Source organism: Rattus norvegicus, chromosome 8 (assembly GCF_036323735.1).
Source record: "Rattus norvegicus strain BN/NHsdMcwi chromosome 8, GRCr8, whole genome shotgun sequence".
In the NCBI taxonomy this organism is placed as follows: Eukaryota; Metazoa; Chordata; class Mammalia; order Rodentia; family Muridae; genus Rattus; species Rattus norvegicus.
In genome coordinates, this window is record NC_086026.1 from 72,015,916 (window position 1) to 72,043,611 (window position 27,696).

Genomic DNA, 27,696 nt, shown 5'->3' on the forward strand with positions numbered 1-27,696 from the left:
GACAGAGAAAGACAGAGATGGAAGAAGGGAGGGAGGGAGAGAGAGAGAGAGAGGGAGAGAGAGAGAGAGAGAGAGAGAGAGAGAGAGAGAGAGAGAGAGAGAGGTGTCTGAGATCTTGAGTCTTCCTTCTCCACAGAGCTTCAAAATGGCAGCAGCCTTCTGGATTCATCACAGATGACCAGATAATCTCAGGAAGTGAGGTGCTATATGTCCCAGAAGCCCTTCAGCAGTCACAAGGAGTCCCGCCGGCCTCTACAAACATGCTCAGAGGTCTTTAGCCAAAAGCTCATCTTTACCTCTGCCCCCGCCCCATCAGTCGTACCACAGGGACCCCTCAGCAGCCAGCTACTACATCCACATGCTCCTCACTACCCCCATGCCCCAGTTTCCACCACCATTGCCAATTGTTTGAGATTTTATTTGCTTGCTTGTTTGTTTGGCTCCAAACATGGCCTTTGCATATGCCGAGTTACTGACAACCCTACCACTGATCTACAGCCTCAGCCCTAGTGTTTAGTGAGATGTGACCTCATGTAGCCCAGACTGGATTTGAACTTGCAGTCTTCCAACTTCAACCTCTTGAGTGCTGGGATTACAGGTGGTACCACACCGTGTCTAACCGCCCCCCCCCATGTAATTTTAATAGTAAGTGCTAGGAACTGAGGGCAGTACTCCAGCTGGGGCTACAGTCTGCCTGTTACTCCATTTTTAAGGGTGTGGCCCTGTCTGTTTGCAGAGGACATACCCACTCTCTGAACCAGGAGTATGACAGAACAATGGTTTGTAGATGCTTGGCCCAGGGAGTGACACTATTAGAAGGTGTGACCTTGTTGGAGTAGGTGTGTCACTGTGGGTGTGGACTTCCTAGCTGCCTGGAAGCCAGTATTCTGCTAACAGCCTTCCGACGAAGATGTAGAACTCTCGGCTCCTCCTGCACCATGCCTGTCTGGATGCTACCACACTTCCTGCCGTGATGATAATGGACTGAACCTCTGAACATGTAAGCCAGCCCCAATTAAATGTTGTTCTTGTCTTGGTCATGGTGTCTGTTCACAGCAGTACATCCCTAACTAAGACAGACAGTGATAGCAACTGACGCCTACTGAAGTGTAGTACACTCTCAGAAGGCTTTGTGCTGAGGCCACCTCACTGTAAACCCTGGGCACACAATCACTCCCTGTAAGTACATTTGCACATTCTGAAGATGTTAAGGAGTTTCCCAAGTCAGCAAAACTGAGTCACAATCCCAGATTGAATGGTACAAAGAAAGAAAGTGGAAGTCCTATGGGGAAGGTTCTGGCCAATCATAAGAGAGTGGAGAAAGGCACCTTCCCAGGGCAGTGCTTGTGGTGAGGTGTGGGGTGGGGGGCACAGAGTGCAGGTAGGGGCTCTGACGATGAGAGCGCTGGCTTCATTTACATAGCCAGCTTAGTTCACTTACCCATGTGCTTTTGGTCAGCCTTACCTCCATGGTAGACTGCAAGCTCTCTTCTTTTCTGTGCTGTGCCCCCAGCACCCCTGGGGGCTCTCTTCACAGCAGCATTTGATAAAGGGCTGGGTGAAAGAGCAAGACATTTTTATCCCTAGGCCATGAGGATCCCAGCTTCCCTGACTGGCTCCCCAATCCCCTTAGTTACTCTATGTAATCACCTTCTCCCATTTATGACTTTTTTTTTTATACTGTCTGTTGTAGAACCAAAAAAATTCATAATTTTAAAATGTTTTAATATACAAAGTATTAGTTTTCCTTATGGCATCTTTGAATGTAACTTAGTTTGGTTTGTCCTACCCCCCCTCCCACCTCCTTTCCTTTGCCGCTTCCCCACCCCACTGCCTCTACTTGGCCTCACGTCACCTGTGTTCTGTTGAGCTCCCCCTCCCTCAGGACCTCCCTTTCCCTTCTCTAGGTCCCTTTCTATTTTCATGACCTGAGCCCACATAGATACATACATAAACATTAAAGCCGGGGTTCACATAGGAGAGAGAACATGTGGTATTTGTGTTTCTGAGCTTGGGTCACCTCACTTAATATAATAATTTCCAGACCCATCCATTCTCCTACAACTTTCATATTTCCATTTTTCTTTACAGCGGAATAAAATTCCATTGTGCATTGGGACCACATTTTCCTTATCCTCCACCCCCAGCTGATGGGCATCTAGTCTGGTCTCATTTCCTGGCTGCTCTGACTACAGCAGCAAAGACCGTGGTTGAGCAAAAGTCTGTGTGCTAGGATGTGGAGTCCTTTAGGAATAAGCCCAGGAGTGGACCCAGGCTAGGTCATATGGTAGTTCTACAGGAAAATACAATCTTCATTTTAATGGAGTTAATTTCTCGATGTCCTCCTTATGACTGGTACTTACTGGGTTTGGTTTAAGAACTCTTTCCCCGGCCGGAGGTCGTCGATATGTTCTCTTATATCGCCTTCCAGCCGTGTCATAGTTTTCTCCTTGTTCCATCTGGAACCAGTTTCTGTAAATCCAATTTCACGTTCCCTCATATGGATAAGCCATAGGCCGGCGTGATAGACCCGCAGTGTCTGGCCACAGCCACAGGCTTCCACACGTGTGAGGGGTTACGATGTCCGGGCCCCCTCATCTGTTTCATCCCTGTGCTGCTGGCATGCTGTGTTAATCTCTGATTATTATGATAAGTCCTGGTATCTGATATAGCAAGGACACCACCTGGTTTATGGACCGTACTTAAGTTTTTTCTAAAAAATATATAATTTTTGTTACTTTTGTATTTGATATTTTAAAATGTTTATTGGTGTCCACTAGAGATCACACACACACACACACACACACACACACACACACACACACACATTACTAAGTTAAACACACATTAATTGTTACAAACTGAACATATCCATTTATATGGCACCAATTTGAGAGTCAAACATCAGTATAGATCCCAGATCCCCTCAGGCACAAGCCACTCCCCACCACCTAAGGCAGCTTCCTCTTACCCAGGTCCCAGTTAGCCCCACCTGTGCTTCTGAACGCCCCTTAATGAAGTGAGACCAGATGTTACTGTTCAGCATTATTTTGGGGGAGAAATATTCACATTGCTACGTGCAAAATAAGAGCCCTCCTTCTCATGGTGACATTGGAGGAAAGACCACAGTCTGTGGCCCTTTCCCCTTTGATCATCAGCATCTAGTAGCTTTCAGTTTGGAGTTACTACACCCAGTACAGCTTAAGGCATTCCGGGAACAGTCCTCTGGGAACAGGTCGTGGGGCAAAGTTGCCACGTCGTAGGGTTCCTGCGTGCTCACTTGAGAGCTGCTGTCTGACTATGTCCCGAAGTGACTGTAGATTTATAGTCCCATCAATGCCTTTACCCGTGAGCCCGCCCTGCTCACTGGCTTGTGACCCTGGACTTCTAAGATCCTCCTGCTTCCACCTCCCAGTTTCTGGGTTGATGGGCGTGTCCCACTATGCCCAGCCTTATGGAAATGGGATCCAGGGCTCCTTGTACACTATGCCATCACCCTACCAACTGAGCCATTTCTCCCACCCTTGGGTGGGTTTTTGACACATCTCCATTAGACCCACTCATACGGCCTGTCTGTGTCTGCCACCACTTTCCGGTTCATAGGAGGACCCTGGGGAGCACAGAGAGATGGCAAGGTTCCTTTAGCTAGAAATAGACTCATGGGCTTCTTCCTGCTTATGACCAATTCCAGGAAATGTCTCTTTCCCCTCATGTACCCATCCATTGTCACTCTCTGGCTTTCATCTGACCTCCTAGGCTTCCTGTCTCAAATGCAGCAACACCCACCTAACGTGGCCTTATGGCCAGAGGGACATCAGCCTTCATGCCTTGGGGAGGGGTATAAGGGCAGCCTTGAGGGTGAAGAGCTGTCCTCTGGCCCCTGAACACCCTGTACTTCTCTGTCTGTGTGTCTAATGAAGAGGAAATGGAACCCAAACTCCCATCCCTTCATCACTGTGAGAATCCATCAGTCATTCAATAAGTGCTTGCTGTACATTGGGCCCGCACTTCTCCATACAGTAGGCAGCAGCTCACCCAATTCCCATGCAGACCCTGAAGTTAAGAGATGTTGGGGGAGAGATGGCTCAGTGGTTAAGAGCACTGGCTGCTCTTCCAGAGGTCCTGAGTTCAATTCCCAGCAATTACTTGGTGGCTCACAACCATCTGTAGTGGGATCTGATGCCCTCTTCTGGTGTGCATGCAGACAGAGCATTCACATACATGAAGTATATAGATATAGCTATGGATATAGATATGAACTCATTTACATAAAATAAATAAATATTTTTAAATAGAAAGAGATATTAAGTCATTGACTTAAGGTCTCACAATTCAGGGTAAGTTCACCTGATTCCAGAGCCCATAACTTTGACTCACTCACTGCTCCTTCCTTATAATCCAAACACTTGCATGATCTGAGAAAGCCAAAACAACTTAGTCATGCTATCAGTGGCTTCGTGTAATGGTTAGCTTTAAACTGTCACCTGGGAACACGATTAAGGAACTGTCTAGATCTAGCTGGCCTGTGGGTATGTTTGGTTGGGGCTTGTCTTAATTGCTATGTTGAAAGACTCGGTCCACCATGGTTGGCACCATTCCCTAGGCTAGGAATGCTGAATTGAGGGAAGGAAGTCAGCCAAACAAGCAAGCAGTCCCTCATACATTTATTTCCCTCCACTCAATTCAGGCAGCTGCTTCGAGTTCCTGCCACTGTGACTGCTCAGCTATGACGTACTGTAACCTGGGACTGTAAGCTGAAGGAACTCCTTTCTCTCTTAAGTTTGGTCAGTATAGTTTATCACAGAAACAGAAATTAAACTAGGATACCTTGTCTGATTTGCATTAAGTTTTTTCCCTTTTGGTGCCCTACAGCAATGAGTAAAGAGGAAGCTCTCTCTGTCTCTCCCAAGGTCCTTCATGACCCATATGACACCATCAACTCTCCAGGGCTTTCATTAAAGAGAAATTAGAGGGGGTGGGGGTAGGGAACCTGCCCCTTTGACACTCTGCCTACAGCCGGGCACACAGAAGCAAGAGAACTTGTAGGAAGCGGCCCTTCTCTCTTCTACACTGTTACATAGCCAGTCACTGGAGGCAGGTGCCCAGGGTCCTCCTCTCCATCCTCCTCCTGTTGCTGTGGTTGGGAAGCTGCCCAGCATGGAAAGTATGGGGTCCGGCCGGGTTTCCATCCTCTCATCCCGTCTCAGGCCTTCCCAGATCCTCAAGCAGTAAGCGGATTCGGAGAAAACTGCAAAGTTGGCTCTTCCTTCTGAAATATTGTGGAAAGAGAATTCCAAACAGAGAATTTGGAAATATGGAACCTCCAGGCCATGGCACAGTTAATTGAAAGACGAGTCTTCCTCGGGACAAAGCCAGGCTGGCGAAGTGAGCCAGCTGCAGACAGGAAAGCGGCGAGCAGCAGCCTTCTGTTTCGACTGTTCTGTTTCGGTTGCTTCTCTCATCTCATGTTCCGGGGAGCAATTTTCTGAGAGAGTTGGTCCCTGCCCAGCAGTGCACTGTGTATGAGAGGATAGGCAGATAAATATGTGAGGAGTGGGGGGGTCTTTATGTATTATTTTTAAACTATGGAGCATTTCATGAATTTGTGGGTTATCTCGCACACACAAGGGCCATCCTTATCTACTCCGTATTACTTTACTCTTTTTGTGTGTGCTGCTAAAGCAAGCACTTTGCAGCAGCTCTATTGAGGGGAGTAAGGAGGAAACGGAAGCTGGGTGAAGGAAGGAACGCTGTGGCTTGTTGCAGTAAAGGGCCTCTCTCCTTGAGGACCAGACAGCATCCTTCATTGCGCTAAGAAGCTGGGGCACAGGGAGAGGGAGTGACATGCCAGAGGTCACACACACAGCTTAGGGTCCAGAGTTCCTCGTCCCTGAGACAGCTTTAATTCAAAGCCTGACATTTATTAGGGGTCTCAGTGAAAGAGCTCCTTTCACTGTGGGCCAGAGGAGGCATCAAGCCAGTTTCATGATGGTGGACCTGAAGCTAGTCCTATGGGCTTCACTGGAGAACTTCCTCGGTGTCTTTACAATCCATCTCTCACCTCCAGGGCTGTGCTGTGTCATCCAAGACACTGACCTCCAAAGGTGTAGCATATACAGTTCTCAGGCCACATCTCCCATGTCAGAATGTGAGCTTCTGAAAGACCATCTCATTGTGCCAGTCCCAAGCACACAGTAGGCAAAACACTTATTCAAAACATGTTGAGTGTGTGAATAAGTAAGGGGATGAATGCATTCACGTTAGACCAATGGATGAATGGACCAGTAATTCTCCAGGAAAGACCAGTTTAATAAGACACACAGTCTCCTGTGCCTGGAATGGAGAATGGATGATTACATCTGAGCTCTCTGCTCTCAGAATAAACTGTTAAATCAAGTCATGCCCTTTAAAACTCTTCACAAACAAATCAGGTACCACTGTTCCCATTTTACAGATGCACCATGGTGTAGAACCCATAGTGAGTCTGGGGCTTGACTCAGTTGGTAGAGTGCTTACCCAGAAGAATGCACAAAGCCCCGGTTCCATCCCCAGCACTGCACAAACCCAGGTGGGGTGATACACACCTGTAATCCCAACACTTGGGGGGTGGGGGTGGGAAATTCAAGACCATTTTCTGCTACATCATGAATTTGGGGCCAGTCTCAGCTAGATGAGAACTTATCTCAAGAAAACATAAAAGGCAAGACATGGTGGTACCCACCCTTAATCCCAGTACAAGGTGGCAGAGGCCAACAGATCTCTGTGAATTCGAGGCCAGCCTTACATAGCTGGCTCCAGGATGGCCAAGGCTACATACCAAGGTAAGTATGCATGCGTGCGTGCATGCGTGTGTGTGTGTGTGTGTGTGTGTGTGAGTGATTTTTAATTTATTCTCTCATATATTATGCTCTGACCATCATTTCCCCTTCTTCCTTTCCCCCCAGCCCCTCCCACCTCCTCACTCCCCCTTTTCTGTTCCTCCTCCATTTCCCCTCAGAAAAGGGCAGGCCTTCAAGGGATATCAACTAAACATGAGCATATCAAGTTGCAGTAAGACTAGATACCTCCCCTTATATTAAGGCTGGATGAGGCAACCCGGTAGGAGGAAAAGGTCCCCAAAGCAGGCAGAAGAGTCAGAGACAGCCCCTGTGCCCACTGATAGTCCCACAAGAAGACCAAGCCCCAGAACCACAACATCTATGCAGAGGACCCAGGCTAGAGTCATACAAGCTCCCTGGTTGGCAGTTCATTCTCTGTGTATAATTTTTAAAGATTTACTTTTTATTTATGTATCTGCCTGCTGTATGTATGTGCACCACATATGTAGATACCCTGGGAAGCCGGAAGAGGGCATCAAATCCCCTGAAACTAGAGGTACAGGCAGTTGAATGCACTTGGTATGAGTGCTGGGAACTGAACTCAGATCTTCTGCAAGAGCAAGAGTTCTTAACCACTGAGCCATCTCTCTAACCTTCTACATAATTTTTTTTTAAAAAGAGCCATGATGTAATATCAGACCTGAAGTCCAGGCTCAGTGCTATATGCTGCCCTGACATGGGTGACATCAGGAAGTCCCTTTGCATTGTGCTCCCTAGGCAGAGTCCCCTAAGTCAGGCAAGTTAGCTGGAGTTTCTGCTTATCCAAGAATAGCATCTCTCAGTTCCCTCATAGCCACAGAAATATCCAAACAAGCCAGCCCTATCCCCCTGTGGGAGCCCAGAGGCAGCTCAGCCCTTGATGCTACACAGCCAGCCTCACACAGACCCTGTCATTCACTCTGTTCCAAGGGCATCGGTATAATCTGTGTAGTCAGGGTTTCCTCCTCCAGGGTGTGAAACCAAGACTCATCTGCCCAATATGGATGTGCCCACACTCCACAGTCCATATCCCAGGGTTGAAATCACCCCTCACCAGATGGGTAAAGAGGGGCTGATAAAACAGAGACTCCCCTAAGATCCTACATCTGTGAGTCTTAGGACCGCAACTTAAATTCAAACACCCAACAGCAGAGCCTCCCCTCTTTCCTTTTGTGCCATAGCATCCGATCTCACTGTCCCACAAGTCTGTTCAAAGGTCAAAGGCAAAACCTTTTTGGAGTCTAATGTAGGCCCTAGGGTAGGGAAGATGGGGTTTCTGGGAAATATTTCTGAACCTCCATTTTGTCTTCCAAAAAAATCAGAATAATGGTAACCTCCCCCCAACAACAGTGCATCTAAGAAGTTAAAATCAACTTTGGATTAACTCCAGGCTCCACCAATGAGTGCTCTGTAACACTCTGTGGCTCCTTGGTCACTGTAAAAGGATAACAACAGGATCTACATCGCCAGGCCATTAAAGTCTGTGATTGGCATATGTATAGCCATGGTAGACTCTTACCACTGCTTTTCAGGGTTAGGGTGAGAAGCGCATGTGGGGAAACCTCAGGGGATTGTGGGTCTAATGGTTGCTTCTTGATGATGCTGTCTCACTGCTGCTCCCAGATACCTACAGTGGACACCACCAGCTGCTTCCAAATCCCATTCAGTTCCTTCCTTCTGCTCTTTCTCTTCTTCCTCTTCTTCCTCCTCACTCTCCCCCACCGCCCTACTACCCCAATTTTGCTGAGGAATTAGCTTCTCACGCAAGCAGGATCCAGTTACAATCAGTCTAAGCCATCATGACAATTTGGATTTTTGTCTTAAGATCTGTTTTATTTTGAATTATGTATGGTATGTATGTATGTATGTATGTATGTATGTATGTATGTATGTATGCACATGAGTTGCCCATAGAGGTCAGAAGAAGGTGTCAGACCTCCTGCAGCAGGAGCCGTAGGCAGGTGTGAGTGCTGGCGTGGATGCTGGGATCTAGACTCAGGTCCTCTGCAGGAGCAAAAGCAGTGTGTGCACTTAACTTAGCCATGTCTCCAGTCTCCAGCAGTGGTTTCCTTCCCTCCGCCATGACTGGAACAGAAGTGAACATAGATCCCAGTTCTGACCAGATAGAAAAGTGGGAAAGTGTGCTAGGGGGTTCTGGGTAGCCTCCTCCACCCCATGTTGGCCTGCGTACACAGAATAAATAACTTCAGCTGCCATTTTGAATCAGTCCAAGGACAATGAGAAGCAAGAGACTCAATGGCCTCTGTTAGTAGCCTCTGGGCTTCTTGTTTTGTGACAGATGATGCATTCAGTCATTATTGAAATCCATTTAGGCTTGATTTTCTGGTTCTTGCAAACAAAGCAACACAATGAATGCAGCTCTTGGCTCCCCCTCACCTTCCTGTCACAATCGATTGCTCTCAACCAATTTTCCTCTCCATCTCTCATTATATTTGAGAGCAGCTTTTAAAAAAGTAAAGCACTTTGTGCCTCCTTCTCCATGTCTTTCTCTTGAGAAAGGGTCTCACTGTATAGCTGTGGCTAGCCTGAAACTCATAATGTAGACCAGGCTGGCCCCAAACTCAGAGACCTCTGCCTGTTTCTGCTTCCCAAGTCCTGGAATTAAAGGTGTGCACCACCACAGTCAGCCCATCTTTCTATTCTTTGTGAAGGAAATAAGGGAACCTGCTTTGCCTAGACCATTTCTTGAAACACAGCACAGATTTGATAAATGTTTCTCGGATAAGAAAATATTCTACTCCTTGAATTATCCTTTAGATTTGTCTGGACAAGATGACTGTCCCTGAAGTGGTTGGATTGAAAGAGAAAATTCTTGTTAAGTTTTATGAGCTATTAAGGGCAACCATGAGGAAACAACATTGTCATATTTTGGATTATGTGTCCAGTTTTGACAGCCTGCCTGATCTAGGCAAATTCTCCCTCTAAGGAAAAAATGGGCAAAATGCTTTCCAGAAAAGTTAGCTTGAAAGTGTGGGGAAACTATTAAGGTAGAAAAAAAAAGACAACACAACAGGGCTGGCTGAGATTTGAAAGAGGTCCTGAGCCTGGCAGAGCACAGGAGCCTACTGTGGCCCTACGGCGTTTTGAGTCTAAAAAGAGGTGGCCGAGGGACTGAGAGACGTCCTGGAATATCTGTGTAGAGAAAAGTGTCAGGGTTTTTGGTTTGTGATGAAGACCTTCCAAGCCCTGAAGGCCTATTCCCAAGTACATTAGTGTGTGTGTGCACCTGTGCGTAACTAGCATGTCATGTGACTTAGGCAATCCTGTCATCTGGAGAGAAAAGTTCAAGTCTTCAGTCTATTCTCACAATCTTCCGTTATAATGACTCATGGCCAAAGATAACTAGCTACAGAACAGGACAACCTGTATAAACACTGGGAGAAACAACATACAGTAGAAAAAGACCCTAAGATTACAGCTTATGGCTTGGACTTTAAAAGGTTTACTGCAGCCAGGCCTGGAGGCAGAGGTGAAGTGGAAACTTACAGTTTCTTTGAAAAGTCGGACATGTGTAGGACGGTGGTTTGCTAGGTAGGGCAGACAGACATGTGAAGCAATGTTTCCTGAGGCAGACACAGGTGAAAAAATGTTTTGCTAAAGCAGACATGTGAAAGGACACATGATGATAAAAACGACCCTTCAGACTTCAGATGATAGACCACCCTGGACGGTGTTGGTATGCCCCGCCATTCCTTACTGGTCATCGTTTGCCATGACTTCACAGAAAGAAATGCACCAAAAAACTTCCAGTGGTGTTCTTGGTGGCTTCTTGCTATTTCTGAGGACTTCGGTCAATTGACAAAGTGATATCAGCTGATATAGAGTCATATAAAGTTTTACTAAGGCACGGCCCATGAGAGAACACAGGGTGTTTGGAGAAAATATAAATTAGATTCAACAGACGGTGACAGGAGTGGGGGTGGGGGACTGACTTATGAAGGTAGTTTTACATCATGTCTATTTATTTATATTTATTTTTAAAAAATTTTTTTGTTGTTCTTTTTTTTTTTCTTTTTTTTTTTTTCGGAGCTGGGGACCGAACCCAGGGCCTTGCGCTTCCTAGGTAAGCGCTCTACCACTGAGCTAAATCCCCAGCCCCTAAAAATTTATTGGGGTTGGGGATTTAGCTCAATGGTAGAGCACTTGCTAGCAAGCTCAAGGCCCTGGGTTCGATCCCCAGCTCCGAAAAAGAAAAAAAAAAAAGAAAAAAATTTTTTATTGATTATTTTATTTACATTTCAAATGCTATCCCCCTTTCAGATTTCACCTCCAAAAACCCCCCATTCTACCTCCCCTCCCCTGCCTCCACAAGAATGTTCCCCCACCCACCAACTCCCACCCCACCACCTTAGCATCCCCCTACGCTGGGGCATCGACAGGACTAAGGGCTTCTCCTTCCTTTGATGCCAGACAAGGCCATCCTCTGCTATGTACGCAGCTGCAGCCATGAGTCTGTCCAAAACACAAAGCTCGAAACAGACTGGAAGCAAAGAATGGACAATGAAAGGCTGTGCAGGCCCCAACCATAGGAAAAGCGGGGGAAATTATGCTAATGCTAGATAAACAGATTTCAAGACACAAAGCATTGCTAAAAAGTTAATTTAAGAGGTAATTTAAGTTACAGAAGTCCTGAGTTCAATTCCCTGTACCCACATTGTGGCTCACAACCGTCTATAACCATAGTCCCATGGGATCCGATGCCTTCATCTGGTGTACAAATAAATGAACACACAGACCAGACGTCCATAGAGATAAAGTACATAAATAATAAATCTTTAAAAAAGAATTAATTTAAGATTCTAGTCACTGAGAAGATGGGAAATACTAATTTCAAATGCATCCAACAACTTAGCCTTTAAAAAAATCTATAAAGCAAAAAAGTGTTCCAAACTATAAGGTAAGATAAAATCCCACAATGTGTGTAGGAGAAAACCATACACTGTTTTTATTTCATATAAACAAGGAGGAGTTACTACACACAAGGCGCTCTCCCAAACACTGTACATATGTTAGCTCCTTTAATCTTTGCAGGAGGCCCAGGAAGCAGCTGCTCTCACTTACTAGATGTGGCTTCGGAAATACTGAGAGCTTCATTAATTTGCCCTAAGTCACAGATTTGGTAAGCATCAGGGCTGAGACTCAAAACCAGGCGTGGGTCCCAGGAATAATTATTTACAAACTCTCTGAGAATCCTTTAACTCAGTCAAGTTGACACCTAAAATCAACCATCACAGATGTATGGGGAGAGTGTAGGAGGGCTCCAGATGTGGAGCCTGGGAAAAAAAACAAAAAAGGAAACCGAGGCTGGAACCCAGGGGCGTCATTTACATTAATCTCTTAGTAGCTTTTTAAAAATCGGGTATCACAAGCTTGAGATGAGAGCACGGCGGTTTGTGGATGATTGAAGCTGCAGTTCAAATGTTTATTATCTGACACCTGATCTGTGAGTTTCATTCTTTATTTGCAGGTGACCTTGTGAGTTTGTGGCATGTGCCTTTGTGAGGATCCCTTCCATTCGCTTCTGCATACAGGTAGAGTCTGAATTATACCACAGCCTAGAGAGCTGAGTGCTAAAATGTTTGTGTAAACACAGTCTGAGCTAACCGTACTATAAGGTCACGTGCCATTGGCCCTTCAGCCCACACAGGCTCTGGGACGTCAATAAAGACTTGCTGAATGATGGAATAAACTTCTACAGGCCACTGACCCTCTCCTGCCTCCCAAGCCATCTGCTGCCTCTATGGACTTCAGGGAGGATTACAGGGCATATCCTTCAGAGAGCTTTCCGGATTATAGACACAACTAAATAAATGTCAGGCGTCATTAAGAATCTCAAATGAGGCGGGAAGCTTGACTAGTCTGCTCTATGTTGCTTCGTGTGCTGTTAATAATAAAAGCCAACATTTATTGAGGGTTTGCTCTGCGGTAGGCACCAAGCCAAGCCCTTGTTCACAGCAGCTTCAGAGGCAGGAGCAGAGGGGTCAAGAGTTAACACAGCCAGTTTGCCTGAGGGCATCTCTAGGCTCCACCCAGCACTGCTGAGAGTCCCCGACAATCTCTTGTGCCTTAGTTTTTCCTCTAAAAAAGGGGAGTGGAAGACAATGCCAGCTTTAACAAAGCTGTGATTTATTAATAACAAAAATATGATTAATAATTTGAAAAATATTACAGGAAGCAGCATTATCATTTTGTTGCTATCGGTAAATCAAAATGTGTCAAATACTTAGTGTGGCACTCTGTGTGACACCTGACAAACACTGTGCAGAGGGCTGAGACATCCTGACTTATAAATGGTGGTACATGAGTTGTAAGTGTGAAGTCCTCTAGCTGTTGATGGGCGTCTCCCTGACAGCCCCACAACCCAGAGCCCATGCTCTTTGAGACCCTGCATTAGCTACTTTACAATTGACTGGTTCAAAATACCTGATAAAAAGCAACTTAAGGAAGAAAGGGTTTGTTCTTGGCTCATAGTTTGAGGGTACTGTCCAGCAAAACAGGAGTTTGAGGCAGCTGGACTCGGGCTACCCATAGTCAGAAAACAGAGAGGGAGGCGGCTGCTGCTTGGCTTGCTAGCTATTTATTTATATTTATTTTTATTTATTTATTTATTTATTTTTACAAAGCCCAGGATCTCATTATCGATGGTTATTTTACTTGTCAACTTGACACAGTTGAGGAAGGACTGGGTGGCTCAGGTTAGTCTGTTGGTATGTCTATGGAAGATTTCTGCATTATATTAAATGATGTAGGAAGATCCAGCCCACTGTGAGCAGCACCATTCCCTAGATTTGGATGCCGCACTATATAATAGTGTGTAAAGTGAGCTGAATAGTAAGTGTGCAATCATTTCTCCCTACTCCTGGTTTCGGATGAGTTGTGACCAGTTGTTTTGGCTTCCTGTTATGATGGACTACAACCTGGAATTGTGAGCTAAAGTTAATGCTTTCTCCCCTCCATTGCTTTCTGTGAGGGTATTTTTTTTTTTAAATCATAGCAACAGAAATGAAACTGGGACCCACAGCACCAACATTTTAGGCGGGTCTCCCACTCAGTTCACCCCATCAAGGAACCCCTCATGGACACGCCCAGAGGTTCTTCTAGATACCGTGAAGTTGAAATCGATAGACTCCCTGCTAATACCACCCTAGAGCAACTGCAGAAGCACCAGTCACTGGCTGAGTCTGTGTCACGGCTTTGTCGAGACCAGAGGCAACTTCTCCATTTCCCTTGCAGTGGTCTTCCATGCCACGCTTAGGACCTTTCCTGAAGGAGATGTTCTCCAGGGGCCTTTGACCCAACACTGGTGCCCATCTTTTTCTCACTAACACCCAGAAGAGACAAAGAATATTCACAGAAGCATCTGTTCCTCAGACGGCAAGTGCAGCATCCTGCTCACCAATCCCTCCAGCCACCACTGCTTGGCCTCTGGTCCCAGCTGCAGATTGCTCCTGGAGTGTTTACTTCTGGTGCATACTTGAGATGAGCAGCAGCAGCTGGGGCAATCTGGATTGACCTTTGCAGGACAGCGGGTCGCCACCCTTGCAGAAGCAAGTGGGGAACCAGCTAGCTTTATGTAGGCTCCTGTGGGTGGCTGCCCCAGCCTGGCAGGCACTTGTTCCTCAGGGATAAGGCAAGCGCCTCAGTTCAGTGGCAGAAATATAGATAGTAGAGAAAAAGTCCTTTTCTTCTGGATGCTCTGTTTAGTGATGCTGGCCAGGAAGCCCGTCTGGTGGCAGAGATCAGAGAGTAGCTGTTGTTACTAGTCCTGCAGTCACAAACGTTTTTTCGTGGTTTGTGTCTATGTTTGCCTTGGGTCTCATCTTTCAAGATGAACTATGAAGCTCTTTAACATCCTCCCAGGTCGACAGCATCCACAAAGAGGTCCAGGCTGGCTCTCAGCCAAACAAACAGATAGGACCTGCTGATTTTTGTGGCATTTTCAGTTGTCCCTGCACGGGTCTGCTTCTCCTCCTGGCCAGGGGTTCCTGCATCATAATACCTCCCAATCCCCTATTAAGGTATCCACTCTACTCTGGGATCTTTGGGAAGAAAAAGATTTAACAAGTATATTCCCATTGTGAGTTAGTAAGTAGTTGATAATAGTTTTAGATTTCTCTGGTGTGTGTGTGTGTGTGTGTGTGTGTGTGTGTGTGTGTGTGTGTGTTCTTCTTCAGGAACCAGAGATGGACCCTCAAAGGTTCAGGATGTCCAACATTCCTCAACATTCTAGGCATTTGCCCAAATGTGAGTGGGTCTGAAGGCAATGCCATAGGAGTGGATGGGAGAGACCATCAATGCTGCATTCATCCCTGGGTTCAAATCCTGCCTCTGCCACTTGCTGTCTGTGAAACCTGAGATAAGCTGCCTCATAAACCATACCTCTATAAACCACGGGGCTTAGACTGAGTTATTATTCAAGTTATGATCTGGGTGTAAGTAGTTTTCTCTGGGAAAGGCAAGGTAATGTCAGAATAAGGAAGAAAAGCAACCCAGGATATGGCCATACTGAGGATGGCACTGCTGGACTGTGGGGCAACGTCACACTGTCTCCCCTGGAAGACTCTGTAAATCACTCCTTAGAGTCATCTCTCTGGAGTATGAGTCTGGGCCTTACCTCCTGTAGGTCCCCTCAGTTACTGACTCCCATTAATTACCCAGCATTCACAGCCTGCAGACAGGCTAAGTTGTAGATAAAGGTCATAGGATCCAGCACTCACAGGAGTGGAGAATGCCAAGAGAACAGAGTGCTGAGAGGGAATGGGGTCCCTTACAGGGGAGAACGGAGTCCTCTGGTCCATGACCAGTGAGCGTCAGTCCTGCTATTCACAACCTGGGGTGTGTTTGGGTGTGCCTCCCATGCTTTGAGAGTGAGGTAGAAAACCAAGCAAGGAAAACAGGAGTAAGTCTTGTTTCTCAGAACCCTGTAGGCAGGCCTTAGATCTGCATGCAGAAGATTGGGGTGCAGGGTCTCACAGAAAGCAGAGGATATATATACTTGCAGAACCCAGGTAGGAGGAAGGTGCCCTCTTGACAGAAGTTTGAGCAATGTTACGGAGCACTCAGCATCCCAGAAGCGAGTGTGGTATCTAAGATGGTCCATTAGCAGCAAATCTCCTCCTGAGTAGTTGAGGGCACATAGACCCCCCTTCTCCCTGCTCACTTTTTGAGAGTCCTGTGCTCTATCAACTGAGCTACCCAGTCCCCCTCACTTTTTAAAGCCTTTTAAAATACTATATTTTTAGAATTGTGTGTACCCATGAGTGCCAGTGTCCTCAGAGGCCAGAGTAGGCATCAGATCTCTTGGATCTGGAGTTATAGGCCATGAGTGTCTTGACATGGGTGCTGGGAACCAAACCATTGGTTCCCATATTGCATATTGCAAAAGCAATATGGTTCTTAACTGCTGAGCCATCTCTCCAGTCCCTTATCCCTTTCACTACCTAGGAAATGAAGACCACAGTCTGTCACTACAGCACTGACAGACCCCTGTAACTTGACCTGGAGTGATATCTCTGTATTTAACTATGTATCAACCCTCCCTCAAAACTCCAAGATTTGCCTCCTTAGAATTTGGTTTTTTAAAGTGGGAATGTAAAGGTTTTGACTGTGACCTTTTTGGTAGCCAGAGTGTCCTGTGGGGGCTCTGTCCCTGGCACTTTAGACATGGTTGCCATGCCATGACTCATATCCTCCCCCACAACGTGGCACTTGAAAGCGGGAGAAAGAATCACAAGGCTCAGTGCCGCCCTGAAGAATAACACAAATCTACTCTGAGCATGCCCACAAGGCTCCTTTCGGAGTGAGCTCTCAGCTGTGATGTGGGTTTGGACTGTGCTGGGCATAAACAGTGTTATTCCTGGTGCGTGCGTGTGTGTGTGTGTGTGTGTGTGTGTGTGTGTGTGTGTGTGTGTGTGTGTGTGGCTGTGTCTCTGTGTGGTGTCTGTGTGCTTGTGTGTGTGTTCGCGTGTTGGTTTCTGTGAGATGTGTATGTGTCTGTCTGGGTGCTGTTTGTATCTGTGTGTGTCTGTGTGTGTGTGTATGTGTGCTATGGGCGTGTCTGAGTGCACGTGGTGTGTGTGTGTGTGTGTGTGTGTGTGTGTGTGTTCTGATCATGCCTCCTAAAACCCACAGGTGAGGTAGATCTGAATAGTCCTCCCCTGCTAACACAGAGGCTAAAGAACAGCCTCAGACCAAAGAAGTTGTTCATAAGGGGCTCCGTCAGGATACAAGACATGTTTCCCCAACCTTGGCAAGTCCAGAAGCCTGAAACTGGTTTTGTCCTGTTCCCACACATCTGCCACCTCTAACTTTTATCCTGTATGGTCAGTTAGTGTTTGTTTTTGAGACAGGGTCCCAAATAGCTCAGACTGGTCTCTTCCTTTACATATAGTTGGTATTCTTGACTCCCGATCCTCCTGTCTCCACCACCTCCCAAGTACTGGGATTATAGGTCTTCTTCACACTCCACACACTGGATCCCAGGGCCTGGTACATGCGAGGCAATCACTCTACCAACTGAGCCGCATCGCCAGACCCTCCCCCTCCCCACCCCAGCACACTGAGCCTTTGTGGGTTTGCAAACTAGTATGTTTGCAATTTCCCCTGCTTAGAATTCCCACTCTTCCCTTGAAGAGCTCCTACTGCAAGGCCCACTCAGCTGTGACCAACCTCCCGACTTCTCTGCACGCCCCTGCTCTCCCTACCACAGTCCCCTTGCCCAGGCTGAGCCAGAAAACGACAAAGCTTAGAACTTGGGAGCTCGGAGTGTAGTCAGGCAAGACTAGGTTCAAATCCCGGGTGTGCTCTTTTCATGTTCTGTGCCCTGACTAATTTGAGTCTCAAGCAGAAGGCTGCTCGATGTTCCAGATACTTTGTAGATGATGAGGGGTCTGAGATGAGAAAGCACCTAGACCAATAAGCAGTCAGTCAGGGGCTGCTGTCGTTTTGGCCTTTACTGTCCACATTTGGCTCTTTTCCTGAGTTGGAGCTTTGAGGGGAGCGGGGGTTGGGGGGAACCACATCTGGTTTGCCGCTGCATCTCAGCATGGTGCTCTGTGCATGCATTAGAGGAAGGCTCCTCTGCTGCTGGTTGCTAGCCCCGCTGTGCAGGGGCCCTCAACCCTGTGCACCGAGGCAATTCTCCGCCCAGATCATGTTAATGTTGTGACTGCTTCCCAAGTGTCCTCACTAACTCTGTCTTTATCTTTACACGCTCAGACAGACCCTAACTTTCACGGCTACTTCCTGACATCTCAGTCAGTCACCTGCAGTGTGGAAATCTTGATGAGCCCCTCTAAGAAAATGAACGTGGGGTATGAACAGCATTGAGCCCATGGTAAGCGATCTGCTGAAGCTAACTCCACATGGCATTTCTGTTGCCACGGTGGCTTTTCTAAGATGATTCTTTTCACTTGTTTATTTTTTAGACAGGGTTTCATGTAGCCCAGGCTGGCCTCAAAATCCCTAAGTAGGCAAGAATGATGTCTAATCCTACTGCCTTGAGTCCCAAGTGCTAAGATGACAGTCAGGCCTGCACTACTGTGATGCCTGGCTGTGGTTTTTCCCACCAGCTCTGGTGTCAGAGGTTTTGACATCATAAGTCTCATCTGTGCGCTGCCCTAACAGGACATGTATACCAACCCTCTTCCAGGGCTGTGGGGACATTAGAGAAAAGGAGGCAGAAAGAATGGAAAAGCCAGGAGCTGAGGAGGACAGCTGTGAGATGCTTCCAGACACGGTGGGACATGGCTATTGCGCTCACAGACTCAAAGCAGCGATGGTACCTACACAACCCGATCAAGCCGGTCAAGTCGGATGTGGTGGCCCACACCTCTGATCAGAGGCAGGCAGATCTCTGAGTTCAAAGCCAGCCTGGTCTACAGAGTGAGTTCTAGGACAGAGAAACCCTGTCTTAGCCAAAAGCCAAAAACAAAAAATCAATGGAATGGGTGATGCCAGTGGAGGATGGGGGATGCTGGTGGGGGTCCTGAGACCCCATGCCTAGCTGGAGAGATACTGAAGACTGGTGTTTTCTGAAGAAAGTGAGAGTCATTTTTCTTTGGGGTAAACCACTGATAGGTGTCCAGGCTCCAACGGACAGGATGCAGTGATTGTTAAGAAGATAAAAGGAGGGGCTGGGGATTTAGCTCAGTGGTAGAGCGCTTACCTAGGAAGCGCAAGGCCCTGGGTTCGGTCCCCAGCTCCAAAAAAAAAAAAAGAAGATAAAAGGACAAGAGGATGAGAGGGAAAGTATGGTGGGGGTGGGGAGGACCTGAGGTGAATGGAAAGGAGACTTGAGGTGGCCATGAGCAAGATAGAACAAAGAAGGAATGAATTTTAAACATTCACAAAAACAGAGGGGGCGGGGGTGACCTCTCAGTCAGGATGTTGATAGCACCTGATGGGGTTTCAAGCCATCTATATTCTCCATACCCTTTGCCTCCCTTTTCCTCTGAAGGGAGGCTCCTCTGCTCTGCGTGTCTTGTTTGTGCTTGGGACATATTTCTTTCCTTTGATATCTTTCCTGCAAATGCTGAGCATATTTGTGGCTTGAGAAGCAGAGATCTCAGAATAACTCCCTGGTGCAGTAGAGAGCGTGTTCAGGGCTTGCTCACTGCCCTCAACCGTGGGGATACAACCGGGCCTCAGGGGACAGGATTGTGCAGAGTGGTATGCCCGAGAGGTAGCTTTGTTCACTTTACTGTTGGTAATGAGACCTGGCTTGAGAAACAGGAAACAGGGGGACTCTCTAGGACTATCTGTGCATAAGAAACGTAGTCACCTCCCATTGCACAAATGTTACCCTGGAGGAGTGGCATGTCACTAAACTGCAGCTAAGGAATGCAGTATGGTGACTTTTTCTCTTTTGATGGGGGTGGAGGGCTTTGGAATTTATTGGCTTCGGAGTTTATCATTTTGTTTTATTTTTGTTGGTTTTTTACTAAGGTGAATCTTCCCAGGAAGATTGCTCAAGTTTATTTAAAAAAACAAAACAAAACAGAGTTTGCCTATCCTAAACACAAACCAACTGATGACAGAGGAACATGAAGCCATCTCTGCCGGAGGTGACCCGGCTGCAGAGAGGGGCCTGGAAGCCAGGAGTGCCTCCAAGGACTCTCCCAGCCTATATGGAAACTGGCTGCACTGGGGTTGGGGGCAGATCAGAGGAGAGGGGCTGGAGAAAAGTAATCAGGAGAGTTTGGAACTAGGCTTGGAGAAGAGTCAGAGGAAGGCTGGGAAGAGTGAAGTAGATCATTCAAGAAAGAGATGGGCAGCAGGGTGTGTGAGTGTGTGTGTGTGTGTGTGTGTGAGAGAGAGAGAGAGTGTTCATGTGTGTGTGTGTTCATGTGTGTATGTGTGTGTGAGAGAGAGTGTGTGTGTATGTGTGTGTGTTCGTGTGTGTGTATGAGCCTGTGTGTGAGTTTGTGTGTGTGAGTGTGTGTATGTGTATGTGTGTATAAGCGTGTGTGTGTATGTGTGTGAGTATGTGTGTGAATGTGTGTATGAGCGTGTGTGTGTGTGAGTGTGTGTATGTGTGTGAATGTGTGTGTGAGTGTGTATGAGCGTGTGTGTGTGTTAGTGTGTGTATGTGCCTGTGTGAGTGTGTGATTGTGTGGTAGTATGTGTGTATTTGTGTGAGTATGCATTATTGTATGAGTGTGTGTGTGTGTGTGTGTGTGTGTGTGTGTGTGTGTGTTGTATAACAGAGTGTCACTGTACAGTTCAGGCTGACTTCAAATTTACCTCTCTCTTGCCTCTGACTCTCCAGCATCAAGGACACAGGTTTGCACAACCATGCCCCACCATCTTCCCAATTTTGACTCTGAACATCCAGCAACCTGGGAAATCCCTCAGTCCAAAGCAAACCAGGACAGTCATAGTCTCAGAGGTGAAAAGACAGAGTAAGAGTAAAAGAGACACCTTGCCAAAGCAGAGGCAGACCAGGCTACCCCAAGTGCTTCCCTGGAAGAACTTAATAGTCCCAGAGAAGTCAGGCCTCACCATCGGTGCCCACCCACCACAAGCTTACTCTTAGAGAAGCCACCAGTGGGGCCTTCCTTCAGGCTGCCCAGGATCCTGCAGTCCCAGTGTGGAATGCCTACCTCCTCCTTTTAGGAGGGATGTTGTAAGTTCTAAATATGTTGACAGAATCACTAGGTTCCCGTTACAGCTCTGCTTGTAGGTGCCGTGGGGACTGGAGGAACTTTTCTGCTGTTGCTGCTGCTGCTCCTTGGAGCATAGGTCTTTGCAGTGGCTTTGGCAATTATGGGCTGTGTGTCCACTAGGCCTTACCCTCCCTCCCCTCTCCTTTCCCTGGTTCCATAGAGAGCATCTGTTCTATAATACGAAGCCTTGGTAGAACTACCATCATTGTGCATCTCCTCCCAAGGCCCCAGGGATGGGTGTGTGTCCCAGACTGGGATGGCTATAATATCATGTCCTCCAGACACTATGATTTTGTGCAGTGGAGGGTGTGAGCCCAAATCCTGGGCTTCTCTGCTGGTTCCAGAGGGGAAGATTATTTCTGCCCCTTTAGAATCAATGAAGACAAAGGTTGGGAAACCTGACTGCCGTCTTTCCAAAAAGGCAGAGAACCCTTTGCAAGATAGGAAAGGAAACCAGACAACTAAGACAGAGAGGAAAGGAGGGACACTTGTTTGAGACTCTTGACCCAGCAGCTAGCCCAGTGCTTGCAGCTAGCCCAGTGCCAACAGCTAGCCCAGGGCCTACAGAGCCTACAGCTAGCCCAGAGCCTACAGCTAGCCCAGTGTTACAGTTCCTTACATGAGGAGTTTTACATGGCTTTTTTTTCTTCTTCCAGTGGGTATTGAGTTTCAATACCTTGCAACTAGAATAATCTTCGCCTATTTAATGTCTTTATCTACAAAAAATGCACCAGCCCCTCACAGGGATATTGGGAGGTGAAATGAGGGCATTGTTGTGAGGCAGGTTTCAAAAGAGAAAAACACTACATACAGCCATTGCATGTGGCTGGTAGGGACACAAAACGGTACAGAGACTGTGGAAACAGTTTGGGAGTTCCTTGAGCGATCAAATATAAAGTTACTCTATGACTCAGCAGTGCTGTTCCCAAGTGCAGCCATGCATCCCTTACCAACAGGGACACACTGACAGAAGTGAATTGCTGGGCCTGGTCGCTCCTGTATCAGTCTCACAAAATATCCTTAAGCAAACCCAGACTGCATGGTCTACTACGTGGCCAGACTTGGTGGGACCACCTACTCCTGGCACAGTATGTGTCGCTGCATATTACCCAGAGAAGTGAAGACATATGTTCAGAGGGAAACGTGTGTCCAGATGTCTGTAGCAGCATTACTCGCTCACCAGAACCCAGAGCGGAAACACCCAGAGAGCATCACCTGCGGAATGTATAAACACTGGGGTACCACCATCCAATGGAATGACAAAAAGAAACAAAATGTAGACGCCGCTGTGTCCTGCATGAAAGTTGGAGACATTACAGAATGGGAAAAGCCAGACACAGAGGCCGTATTCTGGATGATTCCATTTACGTGAAATGTCTAGAACATGCAGACCCAGAGTCTGAAAGGGTAGTGGTTGCCCGGGGCCAGGGTGAGGAAAGCAGAGGCTCATGGGTGCAGGGACTCTTTGAAGGATGATGACAGCATTATGAAGTTATGGTCGTGGTGAGACAACCCTGTGACTACTCGAATATGGCTGCACTATCTGTACAAGTGTTGCCCTTTTAAAGAGTTAGTAGGAGCAGTGGCGCTGTCGGTCACACCAAAGCCCAGCTCCCATAAGGCTGTTCATTCAATTCTGAGTTCCTCGTGGCCTTGAAATCCGCATCAGGAACCTCTCACATGCCTTGTGTGATGTGAATAATTTGGCTGCGATGGCTCAGTCTGTAAAGTGTGTGCCGCACAAGCATGAGGACCTGGTTCAGACCCCAGTAACAACTGAAGAGCTGGGCATGTCGAAGCACATCGATAACCTCAGTGCCTGGAAGGTAGAGACAGGAGGATCCTGGGAGCTGGCTACCCACCCAGTCTAGCCTAGTTGGTGAGTTCTGGGTTCAGAGAAATCCTATCTCAAAAAATTTAGTGGAGAGGGGCTGAAAAGAGGGCTGAGGAGCTAAGAGTGCATGCTGCTCTCCCAGAAGACATGGGTTCAGTTCCCAGCATCCAGGTCAGGGGGTTCACAACTACCTGTGACCAAGGGGCTCCAATGCCTCTGCCTCTGGCCTCTGTGGGCACCTGCATTTACATGCACGGATCCACATAGAGACACATGTATGTGCACATAATTTTTAAACCTTTTTATTGGTTCTTTTTGAACTGCACATCGTGTATCCCAATCCCACTCATCTTCCCCTCCCCTTGTACCTACCCTCCACCCTCCCCAACAACAGAGAAAAAAACTTCATGGTGTGGAAACTGTAGTGTGTCGCAGTATGTCCCACAGTATACCCTTTTGTCTTTTTTTTTTTTTTTTTTTGCTTGCAAATGTTCATTGAAATGGGTCAAGTATGAGTCCTCTGGCTTCTACTACACCATCAATACTGGATCCTCACTGGGACTCCTCTCAGGTATCCTGTTGTTGCCCTGTGTCATCAAGATCCTGTAGTTTTGTATCTGTAGGACTGGACCCTTCTCACTCTCCAGCAGTTCATTATTGGGGTAGATGTTGGGGTGGATAAACTCAAAGCCCTGGAGCTGGGCCTGAGAGGCATCTGAGCTGGTCAGCCTGCCAGACCTCCCACACCCATCCAGTGCCACAACCAGTAAGGAGCAGGGGCCGACTCCCACTCTCCTGTGTTAAGGCTGGCTCATTCATCCCCATGCCATCAGGGCCAGCTCTACTGTGCTGCCCAGGTGAGGTACAAGGCCTGCTCTCTCCTCTCACACTCTCAGGACTGCTCACCCACAAACCCCGACAACCAGAGCCTGTCCAGGGAAGATGCGGGGCTTACTCTCCAGAAGAGTACTCCAGAAGATGAAGGGTGGGGACAGCACTCCTGCCTGCTATGTAACAAGGGCTCTCCCACACTCATACCCTTGGTGCCAGTTCACCCACAGCCCCCACATCCAGGGCCAGATCTACTATGCTTCCCAGGCAAAGTGCAGGGGCCTGCTCTCTGGAATGCTGCTGTAGGTGAGGGACAGGACCAACTCTCCTGCCTGCTGTATGTGAGGGGGGCATCTCTCCCTCACCCACGTCACCGTCACCACGTCACCACCACTCGAGTGGTGGGGCCAGCTCTCACATGCTTTTGCCCTCGGGGGCCCACCCACCAGGGTGAGCTCTACTGTGCTGCCCAGTTGAAGAGCAGGACCTGCCCTCCTGAGTGCTGAAGTTCTCCCTCCCCCTGCCCCTCTCTCCCTCCCTCCCTTCCTCTCATTCTACCTCTCCCCACTCCCCCAGGATAAAAACAGCTTCCTCAGCCCTTGTGAATGGTAGGCCTGTTCAACACCCAGCGCATCCTTCAAGGATCCTCCCTGAAAGCCAACTATTCTGAGATGCCCTTCCCATGCCCTTCCCATCTCTCCCTGATATTTTCCTTCAGGGCTCCTAGACATCCTTTCTATTCATCCATCTATTTATGCAAACACTAAAAAAAAAACCTCTTCTGCTCCTGAAGGCAAGGAGTTATGTGTCCTTACAAATCAAGGAGATTTGAGAGAGGGAGAGAGAGGGAGAGAGAGGGAGAGAGAGAGAGAGAGAGAGAGAGAGAGAGATATCAAACAAATACACCAGTTGATGTTAGGGTGGTGTGTGTGTGTGTGTGTGTGTGTGTGTGTGTGTGTGTGTGTGTAAATCAGCAAAGACAAGAGCAGAGAGAGACCAGCTTGCATGTGTCTGCACATGTGCACGGTAGCCTTGAGAAGGTCCTGAAAAAGTATGTTCCGTACTCTTCGTATCCCCCACACTGGCTACCTTGCCGCCTTCTTCTGCTCCTCCCTTGCTGGGAAGGCCAGCCACCACACCCACAGGTTGTGGCCCAAAACCTGATGAAAAGCTCAGGCAATAAATGTGCATTGAAGTTAACTGTCCATGGGTACAATGGCCGGAGAGTAGAGCCTGGGTTCCAAAGAGAAGTGTCAAGTGTAGTCCCTGCTCAGATGTGGAGACTGAGATGGTGGAAATTGGAGGCAGTCTGCCCAGGGTTCCAAGAAACGCTGTGCTCTTGACATTTTAAGGCCCAGGAAACGGGGAGACAAAGGAATGTTGTTAAGGAAGGGGGAAATCCATCCACCTTGTCCGAAGAAGACCTGTCACAGAGTGGCCCTGGGTCATCTTAGGTTCGCCTACGGTATTTATTCAGCTCTTTCCCCCTGGAAAACCGACAACATAGCTCACTTTTCCTGAGCAGACCCTAATTTGGTTGGGAATGGAGGAGAGGCAGGTACCAAGCTGGCAAGGTGGCTGGTTCCCAGAAGCCATCTTCTAGTATGATCCTGAAGTTAGATGGGGCTGGGAGTTGGGGGAGGGCAATATCAGAGGGCATCAGGGCAGCAGCTTGCTGCCGGCTCAGGTGGCAGAGGGGCCGAGTCTGGCCTGGAGCCAGGGCTGCCGCGGTGTCCGCGCCCCTCCCCGCCGCCCGAGCCCTCCCACTTCCTCTGCGCCGCTGTCAGGGAACTGGAGCTCCGAACAGTGCTGGCTCAGGACGCTGCGCTCGAACCGAGGCTGTCGCTCTGGCTCTCAGCCCCGCGACCATCGCGACACCCTCTGCCTCACAGCGGGCCATGGACTTGCCCAGGGGCTTCCTGGTGGCCTGGACCCTCAGCCTCTGGCCAGGTACGTGTCTCCCTAGCCTCTCTTTCCTTCGCGGAGCCCCTTCCTAGTCATCCAGGACCTTAGCACCAGTTGAGAGAGATGCGACGCGCCTCCTTTGGCAGCACTTGGGGACACAGGTCTGCGGGGAAGGGCTACTGTTAAAAAAAAGTCCCGCTAAGATAGCAGAGGGAGGTGTGCCTAGGAACCTCTTTCTAGACTTTGATGTGTTTGAAAAGAGAAGACGGGACTCGGGTTGCCGAGGCCAGTGAGCATTTCTGATACCCCCCTATCCCCCATGCGGCTCTGGGGACAAGTTCCCGAGTGTGCACTCTGTCATCCAGGCATCCCTCCATTGACGAGGGACCAAGACTGGGGAAGAAGACAGACCGTGCCGAAAGACGGTGACCCGACTGCCCTCAACCCGCCCCCCGCCCGAGGCGGAGCATCCTAAAGTCTGGAAAGCCAGGTTGTGGCGACACTGGAGACTCGGGAGTCCTAAGAGACCCCGGAGTCCTAAGAAACCCCGGAGTCCTAAGAGACTACAAATCCCTCCAGTTTGGCTTCTAGGCATTGGTAAGCCCTCTTCAGCCCTACCAGAGATAGCAGGCACAATCCCTCAGCCCAGGGCCGGTGGGAAAGATGCTTAACACTAGTGTAGGGAGAACAGTCCCCAGCTCGGAATTATGCAATTATTCAGTAATTCGGGGGAAGCCGCCGTCACTGAAACCAGCGCCACTACTTAATGTACTCCAGGTGTGGGGGCGCAGCGGGAACCGCGGCACCGGAGGGAAGGAAAGAGAGACAAGTCTTTGGGTTCTCAGCCTGGGGTACCCCAGTTCAGGCCTCCACACTGCCGGTGCCCAACCCAGCTTCAGCCAACAGCATTGTGCTGCGGACGGACGGCTAGTGAAAGTTTTCCTGGCCCCTTCACAGCGTGGCAGAAGGCTCCAGCCAGAGCCAGAAGCCAGATTTAGATAGAGCCTAAGGAACAAGCTGTCTGGGTACTGACTGCCAACCTTGCCGCTCTTTCTGAGTGGCTCTGGCTGTAGCTGAGACCAATAGGAGAGGAGAGAGGCAGTGACAGCTGGACAGGTGCCCTAGGGTAGTACAAGTGGAAACTCACCTCTATCCAATTGAGTGGCTCTCTCCAAGCTGTGGCCGATTGTCCCCATGTGGGGACAAAAGTACATCTTTCTGTCCTTTGCTGCTTCTGGGATCACCTGCAAATGAAAGGCCTCTTGAAACTAGCTGGGTTTCATTCTGATCCCAGAGAGACAGTTGGAAAGCAAACTTTCCTACTTGAATTTGGGTTGGGGGAGGGGCGGGGAAAGGGTTACCGCCAGACCAGAAGCTTTTAGAAAGCTCCAGGGAAAGAAACCCACTAGAGGTCCACTTAAGGGAGGAACTGTCTGCAGTCACTAGAAATCCATCCACAGGAAGGAGATAAAAACTCCCGGGGACACCCTAGGCAGGTGTCCCCAGAAAACAACAGTCCAAGCACCCCGAAGCTAAGAGCAAGACCTTGTGGGCTCTCTAAAAGCTTTTCTCATGGGGACAGTGGAGGCAGAATTCCGAGTTGTGGAAGTTGAGGCTTGGTGCACAGTGGGGCTCCATCAGTGGTTGCTAATGTTGGTGCAACTGAAGTGGGTGGAGCTCTGAGGGATGGGGTGTTAAGGAATGGCTCCCTTTATATGGAGAAAACCACTTCTGCGTTATGGCTGCTCAGTTTGGGTTTTGGAACATGGGACTCATTAAACATATCTGTCAATGCTAGACAGGCATCTGCTTGCAAGAAGGTAGGGTTCATGTGCCCCTGCCACCTGGGATCATGGCTGTGGCTCAGGGTAGAGCAAGAACTGAGGCGTGAGGGAGTGTAGGCAGAGGAACTAAGGCCTGTGTGTGTTCAGACAGGAGAGACTCAGTGTGCAGTAGACAAGTAAGGTCTTCCTGGAAGGAGAACTGGATTCCCCCATCCTGCCCCAAAAGAATAGTGAGTGGAACTTAAAATGACATCGTTCATAGTTCTAGGGACTAAAGAATAAAGGAGGGACAATTTGTG

The 27,696-nt window shown here is 48.3% G+C and overlaps 1 protein-coding gene and 2 long non-coding RNA genes across 5 annotated transcripts in view; 2 read left to right on the plus strand and 1 right to left on the minus strand.

Annotated features, from left to right (window-relative positions):
* The first annotated feature begins 825 nt into the window (after positions 1-825).
* LOC102556363 (uncharacterized) lies at positions 826-12,726 on the plus strand. Of its 2 annotated transcripts, XR_005488250.2 has the most exons (3): positions 832-1,000; positions 12,346-12,409; positions 12,517-12,726. It is a non-coding gene; the product is annotated as an uncharacterized LOC102556363 (long non-coding RNA). The 2 variants fall into 2 exon arrangements; XR_010054203.1 differs by lacking the exons at positions 12,346-12,409; positions 12,517-12,726 and adding an exon at positions 2,092-2,325 and having other exon boundaries at positions 826-1,000.
* LOC120094184 (uncharacterized) lies at positions 5,119-27,285 on the minus strand. Of its 2 annotated transcripts, none has more exons than XR_010054205.1 (3): positions 27,159-27,285; positions 26,761-26,857; positions 5,119-5,516 (listed from the first exon to the last, which is right to left on the minus strand). It is a non-coding gene; the product is annotated as an uncharacterized LOC120094184 (long non-coding RNA). The 2 variants fall into 2 exon arrangements; XR_005488252.2 differs by lacking the exon at positions 5,119-5,516 and adding an exon at positions 25,623-25,776.
* The window catches only part of Itga11 (integrin subunit alpha 11), a 108,706-nt gene continuing 106,526 nt past the window's right edge, over positions 25,517-27,696 (plus strand). The window contains exon 1 of the mRNA NM_001413793.1: positions 25,517-25,658. Coding sequence (NP_001400722.1) covers positions 25,607-25,658 — 52 coding nt within the window. The 5' untranslated portion in view covers positions 25,517-25,606. The remainder of the gene's footprint in view (positions 25,659-27,696) is intronic.